This window comes from Heteronotia binoei, chromosome 4, assembly GCF_032191835.1.
Source record: "Heteronotia binoei isolate CCM8104 ecotype False Entrance Well chromosome 4, APGP_CSIRO_Hbin_v1, whole genome shotgun sequence".
Taxonomy (NCBI): domain Eukaryota; kingdom Metazoa; phylum Chordata; class Lepidosauria; order Squamata; family Gekkonidae; genus Heteronotia; species Heteronotia binoei.
Window position 1 is genome coordinate 147,553,319 of NC_083226.1, and position 27,352 is coordinate 147,580,670.

The 27,352-nt window shown below is 41.1% G+C and overlaps 1 protein-coding gene across 2 annotated transcripts in view; it reads left to right on the forward strand.

Annotated features, from left to right (window-relative positions):
• PLPP1 (phospholipid phosphatase 1) overlaps nucleotides 1-27,352 on the forward strand; it is a 114,303-nt gene that overhangs the window by 41,697 nt on the left and 45,254 nt on the right. The window contains exons 2-3 of one of the 2 annotated variants that reach the window (XM_060235982.1): nucleotides 9,987-10,138; nucleotides 16,538-16,818. In XM_060235982.1, the coding sequence (XP_060091965.1) occupies nucleotides 9,987-10,138; nucleotides 16,538-16,818 (433 nt within the window). The remainder of the gene's footprint in view (nucleotides 1-9,986; nucleotides 10,139-16,537; nucleotides 16,819-27,352) is intronic. The other variant, XM_060235980.1, reaches the window with a different exon arrangement.

Genomic DNA, 27,352 nt, shown 5'->3' on the forward strand with positions numbered 1-27,352 from the left:
ACAGTTTATAAACTTAATTCGTTATAGTCCTTCTTTCCTTGGCAAAATAGTCCCACTCACATTGCGACCAATATTAATTACCATAGCAAGATAATAGGTAGGATTTGACAAGACAAAAAGTTGAAACTGTGTCTTAATTGGTGTATTATGGCAGCCAATTAAAAACTTCTGTTTATATGTAGGAACAGCTACTGGGTGAGTGAATGTCAGCGAACTAGTACATGTCACATAAATTTGCAAAAATGCCTTCAGTGCTCAGATAAGTGAGCAGATTTTTCTTTGTGCTAAAAGACATACAGATTTAAAGTATAATTTGAACTTTTAACAATATGTTATTATAAATATAAGATATGCAGCATGGTCCTATCACATTTGTTTGAACATGCCATACTGAATTCTGTAGTGTTACCTCACAAGTAAATATGCATGTGAGTGGCAGTCATAGTCAATGTTCCCTCTAAGCTGTGGAGTCCTGTGAGCAAAAATTCTGCCTTGTGAGCTACTGGCATTAAAGTTGCGAGCTACTGCATGAGTTAGTTTGCTCTAGGGCCATTTTTCCTGAGCTGAGACAAAAATGTGTGAGCTGGAGGCAAAAAACTTGTGAGCTAGCTCACACTAACTCAGCTTAGAGGGAACACTGGTCATAGTAATTATTAGGGAGTGTTTGATCTGAGAAGCTAGCATGTAGACACATGTATCTATTTTTTTCTTGTTTACAGTTCTCTATCATGACATACTGGGCTGCATTTGTAGGAATTGGTCATTTGTGGATCCTGAAATTCAGTGAAATTCTCTAGCACAGTGTTTTTGTGATCTTGTTAAAATAAAACTAGTGTTTATACCGAAATGCATTTTAAGAATTTGAATGAAGTCTTACCACATTTATTCCATTATAGTAAACTGCTCCTTGAAGTTGTATTTGATTTTCAGTCTGCATTGCCCAAAGTCAATAGTGCTCATATGTTTGCTCTTTACTTCACACACAACCTTAAAGTGTTAATACTCCAGGTCTTGGTAAAAGCAAACATGAATGTTTACTCTTAAGAAGCACATACACGCCTGACACTTAATGCCCACCTAATTATGTCAGCTATGAAAATGTTTAAGTGGAGAAGAGTCATTTGCTTTTTGACCTTCTATGAAGGAAGCACCATGGATTTTAGATTTACATTAATCTGGATTCAAAGCACGTGTTATCACCGCTGTTAACACACAAAGCTGCTTTGTCATGAGTAAAGCTGGACAATTAGAAAACTTGGTTGTCAAGAACATAAATAAAACTCATTTAGCTGATTGCTGTTTCAAACAGTGTGTCAAATGAATGAAAAAGACCAGGAGTGTGGGGTGGTAGAATCTTGCTAGCTATACAAGTATGAGTTTTCTAGGATTTCAAGGCAGCACTTCTTGGAAAGCAGGCTGTGAGAGGACAGACTGCATATACATGATGTGAAATGGTAAAAAGAAAAATAGTATAAGCCTCCTGGGCTGACTGCTGCTGCTTAAAAGAAATTATTTCCAAGGGTTCCATTTTAAGCAAAACAACTCTAAATAAAACACTTTAAATAAAACAATTTAATAGAAGAAATGTTTATTAAATTTGCAGATGATACTCAATTGTGAGGTGTTGCAAATACAGTAGAAGATAGAGACAGGATACAGGTTGTTCTTGACAGACTGGAAAACTGGGCTAAGACAAACAAAATGAATTTTAATGAGGGTAAATGTAAAGTTCTGAATTTAGGTCGGAAAAATCCAATGCATCATTATAGGATGGGGAGACAGCAGTAGTGTGTGTGAAACGGATCTAGGGGTCTTAGTGGACTGTACACTGAACATGAGTCAACAGTGTGATGTGGTGGCTAAAAAGGCAAAATCATCTTTGGACTGTATTAACAGAAGTATAGTGACCGGATCAAGTGAAGTGATAGTATCGCTTTACTCTGCTCTGGTTAAACCTCACTTGGAGTATTGTGTTTAGTTTTGGGCACCAACATTTTAAGAAGCATATAGACAAGCTGGAAGGTATCCGGAGGAGGGCAATGAATATGGTGAGGGGTCTGGAGACCAAGTTCTATGAGGAAAGGTTAAAGGAGCTGGCTATATTTAGCCTTGAGAGGAGACAATTGAGAGGTGATATAATCACCATCTTCAAGTGCTTGAAGGGTTGTCATATAGAGGATGATGCAGAATTGTTTTCTGTTGCCTCAGAAGGTTAGAGCAGAACCAGTGGGTTGAAATTAATTCAAAAGTTTTTGGCTAAACATTAGGAAGAACTTACTGACAGAGTGGTTCCTCAGTGGAACAGGCTTCCTTGGGGAGGTTGCGGGCTCTCCTTCTTTGGAGGTTTTTTAACCAGAGGCTAGATGGCCATCTGACAGCAATGCTGATTCTGTGAATTAGGCAGATCATGAGAAGGAGGTTGGGAAGGGTGTATTTAGGGGAAGTATTTGTGGATTTCCTGCATTGTTCAGGGGTTGGACTAGATGACCCTGGAGGTCCCTTCCAACTCTATGATTCTGTGAATTCCAGCTATGCCAAACATGGATTCTGGGGCACAGGTAATTTTATCTGAAGAAGTATCCTCCACTTCCTTTTCTTCCCCTGCTCCAAAATATAAACAGATGTCAATAGACAGAGATTCTAAAAGTCTTTAAGGGAAAAGAAGAAAATTATGCGACCTACCTCTATACTTAAATGTTCCTCTTTCTGCTTAATTAGTTAGAACAACCTGCTTCATTGCAGTTAGTTTGAGGTTTTACTGGAGATTGGAGGAGATAAGATTGTGACTAAGAAAGCAGAACTTGGGAAGGAGCTATGGATAGATGGAAGCAAGAGAAAAGGGAACTAAGGCAGGAACTCATTTGCATACTAGGCCACATTCCCTGATGCCACCATTGTTTCACACAGGGCTTTTGATAGAAAAAGCCCAGCAGGAACTCAATTGCATATTAGGCCACACCCCCTGGTACCAAGTCAGCTAGAACTGGTTCCTGTGCATTCCTGCTAAAAAAAAATGCACTGGACTGAAGTAAAGGAGTGCTACATTCCATCTCTGTTCAGTCTGCTCCAGTTTGTTTTTATTTGCAGTTGTGGAGGCAGCAAATGTGATTCTTCAGACAGCACAGGGTTTTGAAACATAGCTTCAAATTAGGGAGATATTTTGAACACCCCAGTGAATTACATTGCTTGACACCTCCCCCGTAGCAGCCAAATTGTGTTTATAGGTTTTCAAGGAATCCCCCCACCAATGAAATGGCAGTGTTATTCTTTGCCCTCAGAATTCAGCTCTGGGACCTCTGTTCACTAAATTTAGTTCTGTTCATAATGAAAACTCTCAGAGCATGTACAGAACTTGTTTTTTTTACTGCTGAAAATTGTGGCCAATCCCTCACATGGGAGTTAAGAAGTGGGAGCATGGTTTCCAGATAGGTTTGGGTCCCAACACTCTCTAAGATGTTCAGCATTAGCTTCACCTCCTAGTCACTGTCTCCTTGAATTGCAGAATGATGCTGCTCAGCGCACCACCTGCTCTAAGACAACAAGTGAATGGCTGCAGCTTCATGTCAGTGTGGAAAAGTGAGATCCTGTGTGCTCCATAGCTAACACTTTTTTCTTCACCATTATCTCTTGTCATCTTCTAAATCAGTGGTCCCCGATCCCTGGTCTGTGGACCAGTACCGGTCCATGGCCTGTTAGCAACTGGTCCGTGAGTTGTAGAAGAAGAAGAAGAAGACTGCAGATTTATACCCCACCCTTCTCTCTGAATCAGAGCGGCTTGCAATCTTCTATATCTTCTCCCCCCACAACAGACACCCTGTGAGGTGGGTGGGGCTGAGAGGACTCTCACAGCAGCTGCCCTTTCAAGGACAACTCCTACGAGAGCTATGGCTGACCCAAGGCCATTCCAGCAGCTGCAAGTGGAGGAGTGGGGAATCAGACCCAGTTCCTCCAGATAAGAGTCTGTGCACTTAACGACTACACTAAACTGGCTCTTATTATTTCATTATATATTACAATGTAGTAATAATAATAAGACGACACTGGATTTATATCCTGCCCTTCGCTTTGAATCTTTGAACCTTTATCTTCCTCCCCAACAGCAGACACTCTGTGAAGTGGGTGGGGCTGAGAGAGCTCTGACAGCAGCTGCCCTTTCAAGGACAACTCTGCAAGAGCTATGACTGACTCAAGGCCATTCTAGCAGCTGCAAGTGAAGGAGTGGGAAATCAAACCCAGTTCTCCCAAATAAGAGTCCGCACACTTAACCACCACACCAAAATAAAGTGCACAATTGTATCATCCCGAAACCATTGCCATCCCCCGCCCCCGGTCCGTGGAAAAATTTGTCTTCCACAAAACCAGTCCCTGGGGCCAAAAAGGTCAGGGACCGCTGTTCTAAATGTTGCGACACAGTCCAGTTCTGCATGTAGCTTCTTAAAAGTCATTCAGTGAGTTTTGCTCTTAGCAAATGTGCATTTTTATTGCATTGCATTAGAATTTGGGGGGAATGTTTTAAAAATGGGAACCTAATGTTCTGTATAAGACTAGAAAACAACAGCAAAATCTCTATTTTCTCTATTAGTTGAGGCTCCTCCCTTGGGAAGGAAGGGGGGAGGGGGAACTTTCTTTGCCAGGCTCTCTCAATTGCACAGCAGAGCTACTGAGCCATGCCTCTCTTCCTTCTATTGGCTGAGGCTCCCCCTCCTGGTCCCCTAAGAAGAAAAGAGCCAGAGCTTCCTTTGTCCAGTTCCCTGGATCCCAGGCGAGAGATACAAAGAAAACACCTTTAAGACCACAATGAGTGCTAATGTTTTAAGCATTAGTTTCAAGTTTTTTTTAAAAAAATCTTTAATTGTATTTGTCTGTGTCCTTTATAAAGTTTGTGTATCTGCTACTTGGTACTACATTTTATGACATGCATGGCCTGGCCCGCCAAGGTCTCATTTATGTCAGATCCGGCCCTCATAACAAATGAGTTCAACACCCCTGATCTAGCCTGTGTTTAGCATGCATTGCTAATGAAAACACACATTGGAAAAAAGCATGCTCAAAGGCAAGGGAATGGGTCAGTTCCGTGGAGCTGCCCCTCTTTTCACTATTGTATGATATAAAATGAATCATTTGGCAGCTGAAAGCATCTGTTTAAAATTCATGAACAGCATGGCTGGTGCTAGGTTTCCTGGCACCCTAGGCAAATCACCCAGTAGTGTGCCCCCCCCCCATTATTAAAAATATAGGTAAATTGAAGAGCGCCAAACTTGAAACTTCTCCCATTTTTATTTACTGATTTTTAATTTTTTTTAAAAATGTGATGTTATAAAAAAATTGTGAGAATAAGTATTTGCCGGCCATGTTAGGAAGGAGGGTGGCAGGATAGGATGAGGTGGGAGGCCAAGTCACACATTGGGGAGAGGGGGGTGGCTTGGCTTTGTTGAGGACAGCTTGGTGATGGGAGAGGACAAGGTGATAGGAGCCAGAGTCATGCGTCAGGGAGGGGGCACCCAGTGGTGCCCCCTATGCCAGGTGGCGCCCTAGGTGACTGCTTACTTTGTCTACTCCCACACACCGGCACTGGTGAGCACAGTGTATTAGATTGCATGCTATGAGCCAGTCAAACTTGATAGTGTCTTGACGTGTCAGTTTAAATACAGCAGAGCACGCACTCTTCTTCTGCTTGAACTGACTTTTGTAGTATGAAATGTACATCTGTGAGTAATAAACATTAATGTTGGTTCTGTATCTACACAGCTGAAAGAATAACCCTAGTTGTTTAATTATGTATCACATTTAAACCTTAGTGTGTTCTATAAAAAGGAATATTTGTTATAAATTCTTGGGTGCATGCTGCTTTTCATATAAGTTTTAATGTTTTGCCTTTCACTATGTTTACCTTCTGTATTATCAACCTAAGGTCAATGCTCTGAGGTCTGCTTTCAGGAATAGCACAATCAAGATGCATTTCTATTTTAGGACCTGCTTTAATTTATGAACTCTTATTGCTGTATATAAAGCTTTAAAAAAGTGAACATGCATTGCACAGAACTCCCTTGTATAGCCTTTTCCTGAGGAATCTGGGCAATGTATTTGGAACCTGTTTCAGGGCTGTGCCAGGGTGTAAACATTACTGCAAGTGGAAATGGGAGCTGGTTTCATGGGAGCAGAAGCAGGTTTCATGGGAGTGGTAAAAGCAGGATTCATATAGAACACTGGCCTCTCTTCTGTCTGACTTGGTGGTGTGCCCATACTCTAAAAATATTTTTACTACTTGTGTTTTCTGCCCCTGCTACTCCTTTCTCTTAACAAAATGAGGCTGCGACAGCCAGTAGCTAGAATAATGGATTGGAAAGATCAGGTTTCAGATTCTTACAGATTTCTAAATAGAATTGTACTTTTCTATAAGTCGATTGAAGTTACCTCTATTTAGGACTGTACTTCTCATGAACTGTATCTTTACTGATTCCTGTAGCATCTGTCTTGGGTGGTCTGTTTCCTTTCACCTCTTCTCTTCCCTTGCTTTTCCAATTCACGTAGACTGGGAATTAAACTAATAAATGAATTTATGGAATTAAAGTCAGTTAATATATTACTCTTTTAGTGGTGTATCTGAATATATGCTAATTGTATATCTAAAAATGTGAAGTATGCAATAAATGAGTGTGTGCAAACATGCTTTATATAAGTGTATTCAGAGAGTCTGCAATGGCTGCAGTTCCACATTAACAGACAAGTCTGGAGTTTACCTTCTGTATTATCAACCTAAGGTAAAGATAATTCAGTTGAAATGTACATTAATAATGCTGCATAAAGAATCTTAAAGCAAAGCCTGAAAAACATAAAAGAGCCAGTTTGGTGTTGTGGTTAAGAATGGCAGACACTATAATCTGGAGAACTGGATTTGATTCCACACTCCTCCACATGCAGCCAGCTGGGTGACCTTGGGTCAGTTAAGTTTTTTCAGAGCTGTTCTCTCAAGAGCAGTCTCTCAGAGCTTTCTCAGGCCCACCTACCTCACAGGGTGTCTGTTGTGGGGAGAGGAAGGGAAAGGAGATAGTAAGCCGCTCTGGGTGAAGGGCGAGGTACAAATCCAAACCTCTTCCTCCTTAAAACAATGGGTTGGGGGAGGGGAGCGTTAAAAGATTCTTAGATAACCAGTGTGGCTGGAAAACAGCATGATGCAGTTTTTAGTATTTGGGTTTGGATATGGAACGCTCAGGTTCAACCTCCTACGTATCTCGTACCTTCAGGCAAGCCACTGTCTTTCAGCATAGGCCACATCATAGGACTGTTTATGAAGCTAAAACACTAGACTGAGCTTCTTTTTCTATGAAGGACAGAATGCAAATACATTAAATAGCAGTAGTGGTTTTCCTGTCAAAACATATCTTTCTTATGGAATGGAAACTTATGCAAACAGACATTAGCCTGCAGGTGCAACAGAATATTGATGTATGAATAGGACATTAGTTTTAAAGAGACTGGGAAATAAGGTCTCAGTGCTGGGTTAAGTAGTCCAGTAGACCAGAGAATTGGGGCCTTCAGTCTTTGTTGCATGCATGGTAATTTCTGTATTCACTAACTTACTTTGATTTCTGTATGATCCCCACCTGCCAACTTCTGGGCTTTCAGTGCTAAGAACCTTCCCCATGTTATCAAAGCTTTGCCAAACATGGCTTCAGAATTTGACATCCTGGGAATCTAACTTTTAAAAATAAAAACAAGTTAAAGGTGGGTTTGAAATGCAAGAGTAAAGTCAGGTGACATTTTGAGTGGTGGTGGGAGCACAGTAGAGTATTTGGTGATCAGACAGTGGGACTTTATATTGCATGACATCTTGTTCCTGCATGTGACTACAAGAAGTAGAATAAATTTTGTGCTGTATACTCTTGACCCCCACACGATGCCTTAAAAAAGCATTGGAAAATAAGGGCTGCAGCTATAGTCCAGAAAATCATGCAATTACATCTACACATATAGTAACACCCAAAATGTCATTACAACGCCTTCTCTCTCTTGCATCGCAAACTGCTTTGAGTATGCAAAGCAGTTTGCAGTGCGGAAGGGCTGTAGGTGTTGTGCGTTTTGTCACAACAAGTTTTCCCAAGTTTCTTGGCATGGTTTCTTATCCCTTGCTTTTCCTGCTTTTGTGGTATGTGTGTGACTGTGAGGAATGGAGTCTAATGTCTCAGGGTAGCAGAAGTTGGCTTGTATGTGAAGCACAAAGCTGGTTTGGTTGAAGGTAATGAGCAGATATAGAAGACAAAACGCACAACACCTACAGCCCTTCCAGGGCAAAGGTACATAGGGGCAAAGGTACACAGAACTTGCTTGTGACACCCTCTTTCCGCCACTTTATATGTCACATAGCTGTGTGTTGCTCTGCCCACACACCTCACATATTTGACTGTAGCAGTCAAGGCAGTATACATCTGTGGCAATGTCATGTCATGCATGAGGAAGAGTGAGAAAGGGATACAGTGGTGGTGGCATTCACTGTCTCTTCTGCCATAAAGGCTTCCTGAATCATGGTTGATGGGAATAATTTAATGAATTTTTATGCTGGCTGGTTCTGTTGTCTTCCATCTTCCAGTCTTGGTAGTAGAGAATCCAGGGTCTCTATTATGTGGGCTGAGAGAATCTGAATATAAATAAACAGTTTGTTAAAGATTTCGTACCAAGTTTGGATACTTTAGTGGTAATTTAGAACTGGTATTGTTCACTTTTTCCTTGAAACAGATTAAAATGGCAGTGTGAATTCACTTTTATGTTGAGAAGCAAAATATATTTTAAGTGCAAGAGAAATTCAGACTGAAGAATTGCTGTAATTATGGGATGAAATCATGCTGAAAGATGACTGGCGAAAAGAGAAGGGGGGTTTCTTTGATTGACAAGCTCTGTAAGGTCATCAAAATATAGGAAAGCTCTTTACATCAAAGAGGATTATCTGTTGCCAGGACCTATATCGCCCATGCAGCATAGAATCTGGTTTTCAATGAGATGTTTTCCTGACAGGTTATTTTCTTTTTTGTTTTGTAAAGTGATTTTTTTAAATTGTAAAGTGATTTTCTAGTTTTCAGTTGGTGGACAGTATTTAGAGAAGCCAGCCACGCTCTCTACTTTGTATTTTATTGTTCTGTCCTGCACTGCTAGATGTTGTTGCTTGCCTTATACGGAATATCTGTTCTTCCTTTCTTTCTTCATTTTGGAAACTTTACATACGCCCACCACTTAATCATCTTTGAAATGTATTTCATCCTTTGTTATGACATCAGAATTCTTTCCAGAAATAGGGTGGAAATATAGATGTATACAAATGACTGTGTGAGCTTACCTTCTGATCTCAACTAGATGTAGTAAAAATGCAGGCTACTTCAAGCTCTGAAATCTGGGTATGTTGTTCTAACAGATCTTTGGAATTTAATGTCATCATTTTGATAAAGTTGCTTTCACATAGGGCCTGTGCATTGGGGGCAGGGGAAGCAGGATTAATGTCTGATGCTTTACAGAACAAGCAGTGACCAAGTTTTCCCAAGTTCCTTGGCATGGTTTCTTCTCCCTTACTTTTCCTGCTTTTGTGGTATGTGTGTGATTGTGAGGAATGGAGTCTTATGTCTCAGGGTAGCAGAAGTTGGCTTGTATGTGAAGCACAAAGCTGGTTTGGTTGAAGGTAATGAGCAGATATAGAAGACAACCGGAGGTGTCATAAATATGCGTATTAAGGAAATGATTTGCGCAAATGGAACATTCAGCATGGTTGTGGGAGTGGAAAGAAATCCTGAAAAGCTCTTCTTGTTTCTTTTGAATCTTTTTCAGCTGAAAACCTCTAAGCATGCCCTGAACCAGCATTTATGGAAAAAAAGCGGAAGTTCTCTTAATTTTCTGCTTGCGTCTTCTCTGCTCTTGCTTATTGTTCTGGATGGAAACTGCTTGGGGGATAAAGCTTTTAAAATATAACCTGTGTAATACAATTATCTTATTCTTTTTGCTAGCTGGCTTGCCTTTCGCAATTCTGACTGCAAGGCATGCTCCTGTCAAACGAGGAGTGTTCTGTAGTGATGAATCCATCCAGTACCCTTACAAAGAGGACACCATTTCATATCAATTATTAGCGGGAATAATTGTTCCTCTCGATATAATCGTTGTAAGTTCATGTCTCATTTTCCTCCATTGCATTGCATTTTAGATATTGTCCTATTTTGTTGGCTGGCAGGTGGCAACAGAAAGCATTTTTGCTGCCAGAAGAAAAAAGCTGCAATCCTTGAAGAATAATTGCATTATTGGGAAGGGTTGCATACATTTTGAAAACACTGAAGCACAATATTTCCTGGCTTTAAAAAAGGTGGCTCATTTGCACTCCATTCTAAAAACTAATGCTTGATTTTAAAATAGACATTTAAAATGATGCAAGTTTAGAATTTAGACAGGGAAGCCAAAATATAGCGTCAACTAAATGCCAGAGCCACTTTGCTTTAGCAGTAGTCTTCAACAACCAGCTTAAATAGAAAGATTTTGCAGTATTTTTTTTAATGGTGAATTTCCCAGTTGGGGGAAGCATTCTAAAATTGTGGGGCATTCACACCATGCGCAGCCTCACAGTGAAGCATATTTCAGCAGTACACCCTTGAAGTTAGAGCTCACTAACAAGTCTGACTGAAAATAGCTATAGCCTATGACCAGAAATGTTATTTGACTAGGCTAAAGTCTGGAATACCCCTTTGCAGAGATGAATCTAGCCTAAAGTAAACCATGTGACTACTTTACATTGGCACTGAAGTTCAAAACATGCAGATTTTACTGAAATCTGGAAGATAGGCATTGACAGGTTATTTAGTGATGATACAGGTTAGTTGCAATCTGAATAGCTTTTTTAAAAATCTTATTACAGTTGGTTACCTAACCTTGAATGATGGTGGTAGAAAGTGCCATTAAGTCACAGCTGATTTATGGTGACCCCAAGCAGTTTTCAAGGCAAGAGATGAACAGTGGGGGGTGGTTTGCCCTTGCCTCCCTCCATATGGTAACCCTAGACTTCCTTGGTGGTCTCCAGGGCTTTTTTTTTTTTTTGCAGCAGGGGCTCCTTTGCATCTTAGGCCACACACCCCTGATGTAGCCAATCCTTCTGGAGCTTACAGCTGGTTCTGTACTAAGAGCTCTGTAAGCTCTTGGAGGATTGGCTACATCAGGGGTGTGTGGCCTGATATGCAAAGGAGTTCCTACTACAAAAAAAAAGCCCTAGTGGTCTCCCATCCAAGTCCTAAGCAGGGCCAACCCTGTTTAGCTTCTGAGATCTGACAAGATTGAACTACCCTGAGCCATCCTATGTAAACATTGTGAACTGGAAATTTAGAGTAGTTTCTGCACTGTATGTCCTGCCACAGCAAAGGTATATTTATTTGCTCTCTTATGCTGTGTTTGCAGCATACCCAGAGCAATCCTAAACAGAATTATACCCTTCTAAGCTCATTGCCTTCAGTGGATTTTAAAGGATGTAAGTCTGCTTTGGATTGCACTGGCTGTCATCAGGTGTTGTCTGAGTTTACATGGCCTCCAGGAGGGGATTTCAGGAGTGAAGTGTCAAATATGACCAGGGTCTTCAAAACCTTTAAAATTGGAAGCGTGCTATAAGACACAATGTAAACAAAAAAAGTACTGGTCAAGTGCAGCGTTCTCTCTAAACTGAGTTAATGTGAGCTAGCTCACAGTTTTTTAGCCTGTAGCTCACACAATTTTTGTCTTAGAAAATTGGCCCTAGAGCAAACTAATTTATGCAGTAGCTCACAACTTTGATGCCAGTAGCTCACAAAGTAGAATTTTTGCTCACAAGACTCCACATCTTAGAGAAAACATTGGTCAAGTGGAGTTTAATTTTTGTTTGATTGACAAAAAGCAGCTGTACTGCTGTATTCTGAACAAGATGAAAGCAGTGAGGAAGTGCTGCAAGAAGCCCATAGAATGTGGAGTAGAAGAAGCTGAACATATGGAAAGCCATGTTGGATCATCCTTTTTCACATGGTAGTCAGCCAGTTTGTCCTGGAGGGCGAACAGACAGAACATAGAGGTCAATTTCTGATGTTGCCTACTACCACTGGTATTCAGAGGTTTAGTGTCTCTGAATGTGGAGGTTCCCTTTAGTCACCATGGTTATGTTTGGAGCTGTCCCTCCATTTAAAGCCATCTGTGCTAGTGACCATTACTGTGTCTACTGGCATTGTTTTTTGCAGTTTAATTACTTGTTGAGCAAAGATTTAACTTTTTAGTTCTTCATCCCCAAGTTTTGAAGTTATAGGAGAAGAAAAAGTGGTCTCTCTCCCTTTTTTCCATCCCATACATAATTTTTATAAACCTCTGTTATTCCCCTCTGGGTTACTTTTTTTTGAACTGGAAAGCCCCTGATTTCTGAACACTTTGGTTTACCCCTCTGCACTTTTCCCAGCTCTGCAATATTTTTTTTTTGAGATACATTAACTAGCACTGAACACATTGTTTCAAATGAGACCATACCACAGAGCTCTTAAGGTTATCACAATATTGACTATATTCAGTCCATTTCTTGGAAAATCCCCAGTACTCTTGCTAGAGCTGTTATTAGTGAGCTATGCTTGGGTTACAAATAAGTTTCATTGCCATATAAAGGATACAGCTGAAATTAACAAATCCACATTGTTGAGCACTAAGATCTCATGGAAAAGGAATATTACATATTTCTGAGGGTCTTTATTTGTCCAGTTTGGTGTAGTGGTTATGTGTGCGGACTCTTATCTGGGAGAACCGGGTTTGATTCCCCACTCCTCCACTTGCAGCAGCTGGAATGGCCTTGTGTTAGCCATAGCTCTCACAGGAGTTGTCCTTGAAAGGGCAGCTGCTGTGAGAGCCCTCTTAGCCCCAATCACCTCACAGGGTCACACGTGGGAAGGGCGGGATATAAATTCTAAATAAATAAAAAAATAAAAATAAGGGTGTCTTTTGTGGGGGGAGATGATATAGGAGATTGTAAGCCACTCCGAGCCTCTGATTCAGAGAGAAGGGCGAGGTATAAATCTGCAGCCTCCTCCTCCCTCTTCCTGCTACCTCAACCTCTAATATTTCAAAAGATGAAGATATTTTCATGTTGACAACCTTTCTGCATTGACATTGTTTTCATCTTGTCTAGACTGATAATCAAACATTCCTGATTAAATGGTTTGTATTTTTCTGGAAGTATTAGGCTTATGAGGCAAGAGAAGCATAGTTTGAGTATCATCAACATATTGTTGGTACTGAAGTCTGCTCTTCCTGTTGTACATATTGAGCAACATTAAGGGACACTACTACTTCTTAAGTTTTTCAAGGATGAAGACTTCATCTCAAGTAATTAACTCCAGTTTTATAGGTCCAGTTAAAATCGCACTTGCGTGGTCTGTCCTGTCAAGTGCTGCTTTTTAAACCCAGCATAGCTAGAATGGCCAGTTGTCCTTCTTTCACAAGATTTAGTAACTTGGTGAGGGCTGGGCCATCTACATAGAAAGGCCTGAATTCAGACTGCTGTTGGAGACTTGATGTCTCTGCTGAGGAATCATCACCAGAGCATTTCAGGGTTTTTTTAAAAAAAAAATTATCATCACACACTCCTGTGCTCAATGATTTTTCTAGAAGGAGTGGGTCTTGTTGCATTTTAGCACCCCCTCTTCTTTAAAGCAGTGTGTGTCAATAAAGGAATCACCATCCTAGTACTAGTATGTACTAAGCAGGGCTTTTTTGTAGCAGAAACTCCTTTGCATATTAGGCTGCACCCCTCTGATGTAGCCAATCCTCCAAGAGTTTACAGGGCTCTTCTTACAGGGCCTACTGTAAGCTCTTGGAGGATTGGCTACATCAGGGGGGTGTAGCCTAATATGCAAAGGAGTTATTGCTACAAAAAAAGGTCTGGTGCATACTGGTGGAAAATGTGAATCTCTGTATTTAAGCTTCCTTATCTCCACTTGATCATCTGCAGCCCAACGCTGCTGTGGTTTATTGGCAAAGACTATAGTGTTCTGTAGGGAACCAAAATATTGAACAGCTCCTCTGATAACTTAGTAGTTTTTGGTGAGAAGCACAGAATGATTCAGGCTTTCAGCAGGAGCCTGCTGAACTCCATTAGATGGAGCTGTCATTGTCTGCAGAATAAAAGGCTGTTTGTGGTGATGACATCTAAGTGGGATGGCATCCACCCTAAAACTCACAGTTTGGAAATCAAGTAATGAGGCAAGTGTAATCAAATGAAAGTTTCCTCAAAGACAAAGCTGCATTATCTCCTCAGTTGTTTGTGTGAAATCCAGGGAGGTCATTCTATCTAGGATGTTGTAGGTTAGCTGAGAGGAGCCCTTTCTCATAAATACATAGAAATATCCTAGGAGAAACCATCCTAGAGCCCCATTCAAACAAACTCTCATGAACTCTATGCCAGGTTCCTAATTACCAGAAGGTCTCGTATACTAATGGACCACCTACTGTATTTGCAAGATTACATCTCCAAATTAGACTATTTGTATATTGCAGGCAGGATAGAAAAAAGAAATGCTCTACCCTATTTTGTCTTGTAGAATTCCAGGCTCTGAGTCTGTGATATGGACAAAGAAGGATTATCTAACCAGGTCTTGGTTATGTGTGTTGGATCCACATAATAGTCCATGATAAAGTTGTGTGGAGTTCCAGGTTTATTCATTATGTGCTACACATTTTGAATGAAGGTGATAATGAGTGTGAATTGTATGGATGAGCTCAAGATAGAAATAGAGACTGTGGAACATGAATTTTGTCTAAACTATCTGTGATTCAGTGACACCTCCCCAACCCTACCTGATGCCTGAATGGACACAGGAGTTGCCAACTCCTCCTTTCTATTACAGCTTTCATATTGCATCAAATACTATTTTGGAGGGTCCTCTGATTTCTACAACCGGTTTTTGTTGCAAAAGGCAACAACAGGAAATGGAAGGAGCTGAAAACCTTCAATGGCTTTTGTACTTGCCATTTGAATGCTGGCTGAAGTTTTAAAAGCCTGAAGTTCACCAAAGGTTCTCAGACATTTAATGAATCAACATGTGCTCTCTGCAAAATGAGTTAATAAAAAATTGCATGCACTTTTCAGTGTTACCTTGTCTCTTACCTGATAATTCTCTTGCAATAGATGTTCATCTTGCACATCTGATGCTGACCTAAACTCTTTATTCTTAAGATGTAAAGCACAGTGGGAATCATATTCACATGAATAGGCCATGTATTTGCTTATGAGAATTTTAAAGCACATTTTGAGAAATAGATTTTTGTCAAGTATGTGCTACATTTCTTTAATGCTTGGGTTCAGGGCTTTTTTTTTTTTTTTGCAGAAAAAGCCCAGCAGGAACTCATTTGCATATTAGACCACACACCCCTGACAGCACCATTGTTTCATACAAGGCTTTTTTGCAGAAAAGCCCAGCAGGAATTCATTTGCATATTAGGCCACACCCCCTGGCACCAAGCCAGCCAGAGCTGCATTCCTGTGTGTTACTGCTCAAAAAAAGCCCTGCTTGGGTGATACTGAATCTGGACTAAAATTTCTATGAATGAAAAACAAACAAACAAGAAAAATAAACCTTCCAGCCACCATTCCCCTTAACTCAGAATGCCTGCACTTGAGCTTCTGTATCTTTTCTTATGAACTGACTACTGTTAAAAGTGAAGTCACTCTCTCTTTCTGATTTCTAGCTAGTATCTCACATTGTCAAAAATAAGGAATGAAGTAAGAGAAGAAGTTAAAATAAGTTTTAATTATGAACAGGCAGCATCAAAAGCATTTGTGCATATTTTGTTATATTACCAAAATGCAAACAAAACAAATACCCCCTGTAACACTCCAGTTTCTGTTCTGCAGCTTCAAAGCTTTATTTTCTCATTGTCTGTCGTATTTTTTTAGCTTTCAGTATTTCTTACTGTTATTTCAGCAAAGCTTCACTTGGAGGATTTAAAAAAAAATTAAATTGTGCTAAGTATGGGAGGTTTTCATGTTTCTAAAACTGGCCTTTAACATCTCTGGCAACAGTGTTCTTGTCTAGCCCTCTAACCTGGTTTCTGATTTTGCAGAATCATCATGTTCTTGGCAAAAAACCCCTTCCTTCTAAGCAGGTTAAGAATGAGTGTAAAGGAAGCAGAACTGAAATGTGCTTCATATTGAGGATACTACCTCTGACCCTTCTGTGTTGATGTGGGAAAGGTTGTTATTTCTGGAGAAAAGGTGAAGGTTCCCAATGCTTATGCTTTTAGTTCATTAAACCTTCCCCTTGTAGTCAGATGGAAAAAGAACAAACGTTCGTGTTTATTTCAGTGTACTTTGGCACATCCAGTTTAGCCAGACATTGAGATGGGTTTTCAGAAATTGTTCACTCTTTATTGTAGCTTAATTTTCGCACTGTTAATTGAAAACCGGATTTATACACCCAAAAGTTGCTTTAGCAATGCAATCTGATATTCTCCTCCTCTAAGGATCAATGTGTGTTTCTTTAACTTTTATCTTTCTGTGTTTGTTTTTCTTTCTCCCCAGATAATCATAGGAGAAGCTCTTTCTGTGTATTACAACCGTTTGCACTCCAACTCATTTATCCGAAACAACTATATTGCCACTATTTACAAAGCCATTGGGACATTCATTTTTGGCGCAGCTGTTAGCCAGTCTCTGACAGACATTGCCAAATACTCGATAGGCAGACTGAGACCTCACTTTGTTGCTATATGTAACCCAGACTGGCGGCAGATCAACTGCAGTTCAGGTTACGTTGAGAACTTTCACTGCCTTGGAGACAATGTCAAGGTTAACGAGGGACGGTGAGTATGCTAAGCTAATGTATTTGACTGTGACGGTTTTGATTTTTTTTTTTCTGATGACACTTTCTGAACAAAGTGAAAATTCTGCTTATTTTGTATGTGGTATTTGGATGCCACCAACTTGGCTAGACTTTGTTTCTCAAAGCATGAACTTGGGAGTTTGGAATGGAAAGGCATTATTAGCATAAGGATTAATGCATTTTAAAAAGTCTAGGGTCCTTGCTCAAGTTATTTTTTTCCTAGTAGAAAAGTTTATTCGCTGTATTTCTATACTGCTTTTCCTTGTTGCTCAGAACAATTTACAATAAAACAAGAATATTAAAGCTGACTAGTCACCTGAAATATTAGAAAAACATGAACACAAGTAAATGCCATTAAAACAAAGTCAGGAGAAAGCCAGTCTACACTAGGGATGGGCACAAACTGACCCATTAAGCAAAATTTATTACAAATGTTGCCCTTTTTGTGGTTTGGGATCTAAAGTCTATGATGGGTCTACCATCACAGACTTCCACAAACTTTTAAGGCAATTCTTGGGGGTTGTACCAGTTCCTGGCTAGAGAAGAAAGCAGGAGTTTAAAGGGACTCCTGAGTGGCTGGTGAACCAAACCTCCGGTTTGTATAGGTTCATGGTTTGATTTGTGGTTCAGCCTCAAACCATGAAGCAAACTGTAAAACTGCAGTTCATGCACATCCCCAGTCTAAACAATATAACCTTAAACTCTGCCTAAATTGGATGCAAAGAGAAGCAGCACTTTAGCTGATATTCCATAAGGATGGTGTCACCGTCACAAACGTTCATGCCTTGGAAGTCATAGGTGCTGCCTCCTTTAAGGAGGGAGAAGAGAATAAAACCTAGTTGTGAGGATCTAGTCTGGGCTCATTTGGGAAAAGGTGCTCCAACTATGAAGGACTTATGAAGGCTTTAAAACTCAAAAACAGTATCATGAATTGAACCAAGAAGGAAACAGGTAGCCAGTGCACCTGCTATAATACTATAATCATAAAGGTAGTCCGACTAACATTCGGGACAAATTACAGCTTCTAACTGGTCTATAGGGGCATTACTGTGTAGCCTGCATTACAGAAATCCATTCTTGAGGTTGCAGTAGGGTGGATAAGTTTGGGGCAAATTAGCTTTCCTGAAAAGTGATTGAATTTTCCTGGCTAGGAATAAGTGAAATAAGATACTTATAGCAACACTCAAGCTGCTTCTGCATGAGTACGGATTCTCCATGAATAGAGAGGCTCCATGAATGGGGACATCTATTTATTATTTATTAGATCATGTATATCCCACTTTTCCTCTTAGTTCAAGGAGGCTTACAATAATAGTGAAACCATACCCGACTAAAACCAGGCTTCCAAATACTCCCTCTTTCTCCTTTCAATGATGCCTGCCAATTCAGACCCCCTCTAAAGCTCTGACAAACAGGCAGGCTTTGCCTCTAGAAAATCTGCATGGAGGGGTGCTCCTCTCAACTCTTCTGGGAGCCCATTACACAGAGCCAGATCCATGATGGAAAAGGCCTGGTCTTTCCGCTCCTGCTAGGGCCTGGCTGGTGCTGTGTCTGAGCCAAGCAAGACAAGATAGAGACACAAACCAGATAGCGTAGTCCAAAGCCAGTCCATAAGTCAGAAGCCAGGAGAGCTATAACTGGAATTACTGTGGGTGAGTTCAAGAGCCGAGTGCAAAAGTCAGTCCAAAAGATCGTAACATGCAAGGCAAGAGATTCAAGGCCGATCCAAGGTCACGGGAGTGTGGCAGGGCCTGGTTCAGTAGTGGCGGAGTGCACAATAAGACAACTCATTGCTTCCACAACTAGCCCATCTTCCTCATCTCCATTTATGCCTGAGCTGCTTGGCTCATAGCTGGGCTGCATTTGGCCAGTGCATGGGCATTCCTCAAGGCTAGTGAGATTCATGTGTCTTCAGGCAGCTATGCATGTACTCTGGCTCCGCTCAAGTAACTTGTGTGTAACACTCTTCAACTCCTGCGCTCCAGTGGTTTGGTGGACCCAGGAGGTGAGGTAGCCCTTTCAGAGAAGCATCATTTGCAGGTGGCAGATTTTCTTCTAGTTGGGCAGCAGTGGCTTCAGGGGCCACTGAGTTTGGGCCTGCTTCTGCTGTTCCTTTCTTGCCAATGATGCTTTCCTGGTCATCAGGATTAAACATTTCACACTGATTCACAGCGTGGTCTCTTGTGAATGCCACATTGGCCCCCTAAGTGGTGGGATAGCTAACACATGGTACCCAATGGCTGTTGGCAGACAGGGACAAGTGGAAGGAGACAGTCCTTCAAATATGTGTGTCTAAGGTCTTGAAGGGGTTTAAAGGGTCATAGCCAGCACCTTGAATTGAACTCAGAAACCAACTGGCAGCCAATTAAGCTGTTTCAAAATGGAGGCAGCGAAAAATTTTTTTCTGAGGTGGCTACTTGTTTTGCCTAATGGATCACCTGCAGCCTTAATGAGAGCAAAATTAGGCATACCATCACTTAGGACTCGAACTTATATAGCGATCTTGAAATCAAAACTGAAATTTCAACAGCTTCCAAAAGAAACTTTTAGTAAAATCAGCTATTTTGATCTCCTAAAAAATGACAAAATTCGAGCTGAATTTTATAACAACATAATGTTACTATACACTGTGCCCAATGATTTAATTAGTTCTTCCCCAAATACTCGGGACTTGCGTCAATGGATATATAATGAAGATGCGTTATTAGACAACATGCTGATAACCCAGTCTAGTGTAGTTTGGTGTAGTGGTTAAGTGCACGGACTCTTGTCTGGGAGAACCGGGTTTGATTCCCCACTCCTCCACTTGCACCTGCTGGAATGGCCTTGGGTCAACCATAGCTCTCATAGAAGTTGTCCTTGAAAGGGCAGCTGCTGTAAGAGCTCTCTCAGCCCCACCTACTTCACAGGGGGTCTGTTGTGGGAAGGGGGAACGTAAAGGAGATTGTGATCGCTCTGAGATGCTCCTCCTCATCATCATCTGTCCATCCTTCTCATCATCCCTCCTCCTTCTCCTTCCCCTCACCCTCATCATGCTCACCCTCACCACCCGCCCATCCATCCATCCATCCATCCATCCATCCATCCATCCATCCATCCATCCATCCATCATCATATCACAGGATAAAAAAAGACCACCCAAGAACTTCTTACTTATCAGACATTGCAGTACATAACTTAAGAGCGACATTCACTTCACATCATTTTCAGACTATGCCCACTGAACTGCTGTCTGGAAGGTACACCAATAAACCACAGGAACAATGTGTATTTTTTTAGAACTGGCAGCCAATTAAGCTGTTTCAAAATGGGCAGTGTATGTTCCCAGCAGCATATGTTCCTCATAATTGGATTACTTGGACTTTACTCTATGTGGAGTGCCCTTGAAGACAACCTGAAAATTGTAGCTTGTCTGGAATGCATTCTGGACCAGTTGTGGTTTTTATGTTAGCCTCAAAGGCAGCCCTATGTAGAGTGCATCACAGTAATCTAGATATGAGACCACAGAAGCATGAATCAGTGTGGCCAGATGCTGCTGCTGCCGCCACCACCTCATAGGCCTGCGAGTGGGCTTTATGATATAGTCTGCTCTATCTGATTTATCCAGAGTCTTCTGCCACTGTCTCTCTAGTGACCACGTCAGTATCATCTAGCCAGGTTTCAGTCAAGCAAGCCAGGTCTACCTGTTCCTCACGCAAAAGGTCAGACATTGTTGAGCTCTTATTTTTTACAGACCTGGCGTTGCAGAATACTAAACTTGAAGTGGAACCATGTAACAGAGCCTCTCCACCCACATTTTAGGCTGTGGAATTTTCTCCCAGGATGCCCAGCCTTTCCAACCAACATCACTCCACATAGTATGTGGATTTACCTTCAGGTTGTTTATCTTAGCCACTGGACCACTGCCTCAAGACAGTAGCCATGAACTCAGAGAGCAATTTCTGGAAGCTTAGACAGATATTTTATATATATGTTTATATGTAAATATGGATATAAAGCATAGGACAGGATAAACTATCTTTATCAAGGACAACAAAGAATTGTACAGCTACCATTATGTCACCTAGAGGGCCTTTTGAGTTACGTTTCTAGATCAGCAAATTCTGTTGGGCAGATTTCCTTCTGAAATTCAGTGGAGCCCCTGCCAGAGGCCTGTTGTTCAAAGGAACAAAGCTTGTGAAAGGAGTCTTTGAATTGCAGCTCTAGGAATCTGAGAGCCAGTTGGGTGTAGTGGTTAAGTGTGCGGACTCTTATCTGGGAGAACCAGGTTTGATTCCCCACTCCTCCACTTGCACCTGCTGGCATGGCCTTGGGTCAGCCATAGCTCTCGCAGAGGTTGTCCTTGAAAGGGCAGCTACTGTGAGAGTCCTCTCAGCCCCACCCACCTCACAGGGTGTCTGTTGTGGGGGAGGGAGATAAAGGAGATTGTGAGCCGCTCTGAGACTCTTGAGTGGAGGGCAGAATATAAATCCAATGTCGTCGTCTTCTTCTTCTTCAGAATGGTAACAGCACTCACTATGGCCTTAATTCTTTAAAAAACATGTGTGATTAAGTCTTCAAGGAAGTTTTAGATTATATTTTTCAAATGCATGGAAACCTCTTTTGAAAACTGAACAGAATTTAAAAAGTAGTATATTAAATGTCATGGAGCGTGTGTGGGAGAGGTGTCCATCATTGAAAGGAACCTGTTTGTTCCCTTTGTGCAAGCAGAAGGGCACTTCTGTGAGGGGTGGGGTGGGAAAGTGCAGCTGATTCACACTTCAAACCTTTATGCGGCATCCCATGCTCTGTTCCCAAAACTCATGAGGGACTCTTCAGAGACCCAGTGATCTGCAGACTGAAGTATGTGGTGACAAAGCTCTGATTTCCAAGTGGAGTTCAGCTTGCAGTTGTGTGGCTCTAAGCCAGCTATTCCACTGAACATGGCTGTACTTTTGTGCCCAAAGTTATTCTTTGAATGCCAGCAGTCAGCTGTGGTGCATCTGATCTTCATTCCCCACCTTCCATTAAAGGGATGCCAAACATTGTAGTATTTGCCTTGCCTTGGAACTTCTGAGTTACTGTGTAATTTTAATTATCCGTAGGAGACTATTCTGTCTTCAGTACAGCCAACTCAGGGCATCAAGAAGTTTATTTAGTTAGTCTGTATTAAGTGGTCAGCTTTTTAAAGGGAACAGAGTAGATGATTGCTGAAGAAACCTCTGCATATCTTGTTCCAATAAATGGCAAAAAAGTAATACAACTGCTCTCAGAGATTTTTTAAAAACGTGGCAGTTTTTCATAACGGAAGAGAACTAATAGCTTCTTTAAATAGAAAATTAATACAAACCAGAGGAGTCTTTTTGTAATAAGGAACACTGTGAAATTATGGTGGCATAACATGTTAAATTTCAAATATTCTAAAGGAAAAACATGAAGTGGGATCCAAACACCTTCCTGTGCAAATGGGAAATTTCTTCTCATTCTGGGTGAAGGGCTAAGGTTTCCAACTGGTCTGGAGAATCTTTAATAGAGGCTTAATTGGATGTTATTTAGCCCATGTTGTTTACCTTCCTACCATGAAAAGTGTCAACTACCCTGTCCAATTCCACACATTAAACCTCTATTAAAAGGATTTTTTCTTTGATCTCTTTCAAAAAACAGTAATAAAAGAACAAAGGGAAAAAAACATAAAATCCAGCAACTAAGATTTTCTTTAAAAGAAAAAAACCATAGAAGAAGAAATTATAACAGTGGTGGTGAATCTACACATATGTTTCTTTAAATGATTTCCAAATAGCTAAAAATTGGTCCATATACAATTGCCATCTATATGTCATGTGTTCAAATATTGACAGAGTTCTAAGGTCCTTGTTCCATTGATTTATCAGAGGTGGGCTTTTATTTTTCCAGTGTTGTAATATCAGTCTTTTAGCTGTAATAAGGGCACAGAGGGTCCATTTCTGTTAACCATCAGTTAACCTTCAAGAAACTGGCAGTTTAAAGGTACACAAGAATCCTCAAAATTCAATAAACATTAAAATACAAATTAGATAAGAGTGATAACTTCTTCCCAGAAAAAAACAACATCCCTCAAATAAAAGGACAAGAGGACACTTCTCTCCAGGCCAGCTGGCTACTTAGTGAGGTCTTCCCCTGACATCTGTCAAGTCCCACCTCTAGCTGCAGTATATAACATCCTCACATGACGGGGAGGGGGGGATGGCAAGGCCAAATCCCTGAATCTCAGGAACAGTTATTGATTTAAAGTATTTATATCCCTCTCTTATTGCCTTACTCAAGACTTCTAACAGTGCAGCAACAAATTGTAAGGACACACAAACAACATTGTCCATGTTGCAGGGACTTACAGCAGGGAGGAGGATGTAGAAAAGCCCAGCTCTGTAGAATTTTGGTTGCAGTTCTTAGAATTCGTTGTGCTTAGCGCTTAGTTAAATACTATTTTGGAAATGTTGACGGTAGTGCTTGGAGCATTATCTGTGTCACAGTAACTTTGGCTCAAATGCACAGACGCTTACTGTTAGTATCAATGACGCCCTTTGACACTATGAGTCAGCATAATTTAACTGTAGTGCAGAAATTCAGGCTTTGTCCATTTCATGATGTTTTTAACAAACTTTTAAAACTGTGGGATGTGAACAATAGCAAGAGACTTTGTAGCCTCAATAAATAGGTTTTCCTTGCCTGGTTCGACTCTCATTGATGCTATTGAGATTACATATGCATAATTGTTGTACAATTATGATTTTTGGCTTCTTTCACTCTCCCTGCCTTCTAATAGAGGAAAAAAGAAGACATGAGAAACAGACAAAAATGCAGAATTATTTGAATTTTTATTGATAAAATATCTCTTACTATATATCCCTTCAGTCCTCCAAAATGTTTTTCTTGAAAATAACTGAATGAAAATATTTTATTTAGAAATTCATAGGTTTAGACTGTTCCTGATGCTGCCTACTGTTGCCGTGTAACCTGAGAAATGTTGACCAGATACTGGGTTTGAGGGAAGGCACTTGACAGAGAAAGCAAGCAGCTATTCACAATTCCTGTTCTAGATGTTAGGAAGTTTTAACTAAGGTTTGGCATGAAGTCCTCTGAACTGACAATCTGTGACTTTCAGTGATCCAGCAAACCAGAAATGAAAAGCGTCTTTTCAAAGTGTATTTGCAAACTGTGGGTGAGGCTTAACCATAGCTTGGTATGATGTCTGAATGGACAAGCCATATGGATAATCATTGTTCTTCTTTCAGTAACTTGTGTTGGATAGAAATTTGAGTGCTAGGCAGATGTAAAACAAAAACAGGCATAAACCTAGCTATGTGTTTGTAAGTTTAAAACCATGGTTTGATTTTAAGCTGTACCTATTGTAAACCATGGTTTGGTGCAATGCTTGAACCAGTTCAGGCAAAACCAGGAGAACTGCTGTTAAAGTCAGATTCCTGCTATTTGCTAATATTTAGATCATTATAGACTTCTCTTAATTCTAAAATAATACTGTACAAATATACCTGAGCCTACTGTTTAAAGTCAGTCCTGGACGCACCAGTTCACCAGATACCACCACCACCACGTCCTGGGTCATTGTCGACATTATGGGAGAGTATGAGTGGCCAGCTGAGTAGTTCTGGGAGCCCTGTGTCATAGCTGACCAACTGTGTGGACATGGGGGTGGGGGAAGTAACACCAGCTAGCTGGGAGAGCAAGAGATGAGGGACTGGAGAATCTGCAACAGAACCTCCTAGTGGGAGGACTGAGAGGAAAAACAGGCAAACTCAGAGGCAGCCCTGTTTAAGGGAGTGGCCCAGCACAGCTGAGGCCTGTTGGCTGGAGGGAAAGCTTAGGGGCCACCCATGGTGTGGGCACAGGCTAACAGAGAGGCTGATGAAAGGGAATCCTCAGAAGCCCAGGCTAGAGAGGAGCAATTGAGAGTGTCATAAGGCTGAGCAGGGGGTGCTTGTTGGGAGAGAAGGGAACCAGGTGGTGCCAAGCCCCCTTTTCTCCCAGTTCTGAGGTCTGGGATGGGGGAGGGCAGGAGGAGAGGCAGAAGGTCTTCCTCTCATGTAGACTCAGGAAGTTAGGGACAGGAGCCTCACAATCAGGGCTTTTTTGAGCAGGAATTCAATTCCGGCTGGTTTGGTGTCAGGGGGTGTGGCCTAATATGCAAATGAGTTTCAGCTGGGCTTTTTCTACAGAAAAGCCCTGCGTGAAGCAATGGTGATGTTGGGAGTGTAGCCTAATATGCAAATGAGTTCCTGTGGGCTTTTTCTATGAAAAAGCCCTGCTCACACTACTTAGACGTCTTTGCATTAGGAGACATCCAGATAAGGGCTCCTTAGGTAATTTATCCATTCCCACACATAATATTTAGTTGTTCCCCCCTCCCACTTTTGTCAGTAAGTCAATCATTTTTTTAAAAAAAATTTTTAAGTCCTCATAGGATGGCATACAGGTTTCATTTAAATAGATTTCAGGTGGGTAGCCATGTTGGTTTGAAGCAATCGAACAAAATTTTAGTCCAGTAGCACCATTGAGACCAACAAAGTTTAATTTTTGCTATAAGCTTTCATGTGCAGACACTTGCAAAATACTTCTACTCATCAGGAGATGAATTTGTTCCTTAGGCCTTAAAAGTACTTAATGCTAAAGCCCTAAACAGATCCCTGTACGGTGCAGAAATTTGGATTCAGGCTGCTTTTGAAAAAATAGATTCCATCCAGCATGACTTTTTCCAGTCCTGTAGTCAGAAAATTTTGGGTAGAGGGGCCCAGGAGCGAAAAAATTTGGTGTGTGGGAAGGCCGGGGCTTGGCTGCTTCTTCCCTTCAGCAGCCAGCTCGCTTGGTCCCAGCTCTCTCTTGCACTCTTTCTCAGGTTGTTGCTCTCTCGCTCTCCCCTGTTGCTCTCCCACTTTCTCTCTCGCTGCCGCTCTCTCACTGACTCCCCCCTTGCTACCATTCTCCAACACAGTCCGCCTTTCTCTCACTGCCTTTCTCTCACTGTCCCCCTCTCTCTCTGTCCCCCTCTCTCTCACTGCTGCTCTCCCCCTCACTGTTGCTCTCTCATCTTGTGCTCTCTCTTGCTTTTGCTGCCGCGCTTTCTCTCCCCCCTCTCTCTGCTGCTCTCTCTCTCGCTGCTGCTCTCTTGCCTTGCATTCTCTCTCTGCTCTCTCATGTTCTCTCTCATGTTCTCTTATGTTCTCTCTCTCTCCCTCCCTCCGTTTTCCGTGGGTCCTGTAGGTCCTCCAGCAGAGGGGCCCTACATAGGGAAGGGTTTTTTAATTAGAGTGGCCTGGCCCCCCCAGACACCTTCTCCATAGCTATGGGTCTGATTTTTTCTGACATTAAAGTTTAAAATGTCCCAGTTTCTTGTACCATGAAAACATGTCTTTATTAGCAGGCCTAATGCTCTATTAGCAGGCCTAAAATTGGGTAGAGGCACTGGAGACCTGATAACGTTGCTTTAGTTTTTATTTATTGTCTGCTAGTTCATTATCCTTCTAAATCAGTTGCTCACTATTCTTTTTATGTGTTATATTCTTCTTATGTGTAAAGAAACTGTCACAGCCGAAGTGGATCCACAGCCCCATGAAGCATAGCAAGACTTTATTTTGCTATAAATACAAAAATCAGACAGCTAATTTGATGTGAAAAGTTTATTTTATAACAAGGATTGTTATTGAATAGGGGAGTCTCTTAGCTGCTGCTCAGAAACCACATTCATGAGTCTGTCAGAAAGCACACGACAGATTGGTTCTCCATCAAGAATAGCTATAGATAGTATTGGTGCTGGATTTTTTAAAAGTACATACCTTTATTACTGTATGCATGTCTTCATAGAGCTTTTCTGGCACTATATATTATTAATGATGGAAGACTGGATTGATGCAGGTATTTTACATTGGTATGTGGGTATCTTGAACTTTCACTTCCAGTTACTTTTTGGTTGCAACTGCATATCAGATATAGTCTCATGGGGGTCAGGTATTATCCCAACACTCACTAAACATGTTTTGTTACCTCAAAAAGGCCTTTGCCTACACTGACAGTTTTGTTGTTTTATACCATTTATTTGATTTATACCCTTTATACTGTGCTATTGTTTTCCAGTCTTCAGTCCTAACCCCATTGCACTATTTGGTTTGTTAGAATTATTTTTCATATTTTGTAATTTACCTTGAATAACAGTGAGAAAGAAGTAGTAGTAGCAGGGCCTTTTTTTGTAGAAAAAACCCAGTAGGAACTCATTTGCATATTAGGCCACAGCCCCGGACACCAAGCCAGGCAGAACTGTGTCACTGCTCAAAAAAAGCCCTTAGTAGTAGTGAAGTTCCCTTTGAAATGTGAAATAAAAGTGAGTAGTTTTATTTAGGACTAGGACTGTTTTAGAAGTGGCTTTATAAGCATATAAACCAGAGTATGTCAAGATGGTTTTGTAAAAACAGAGATAGCATTTCTCTGTCCACAAAGCTTGGATGTTGGTGTCAGCTGTTTTACTTAAAATGTGATTGGTTCTGTAT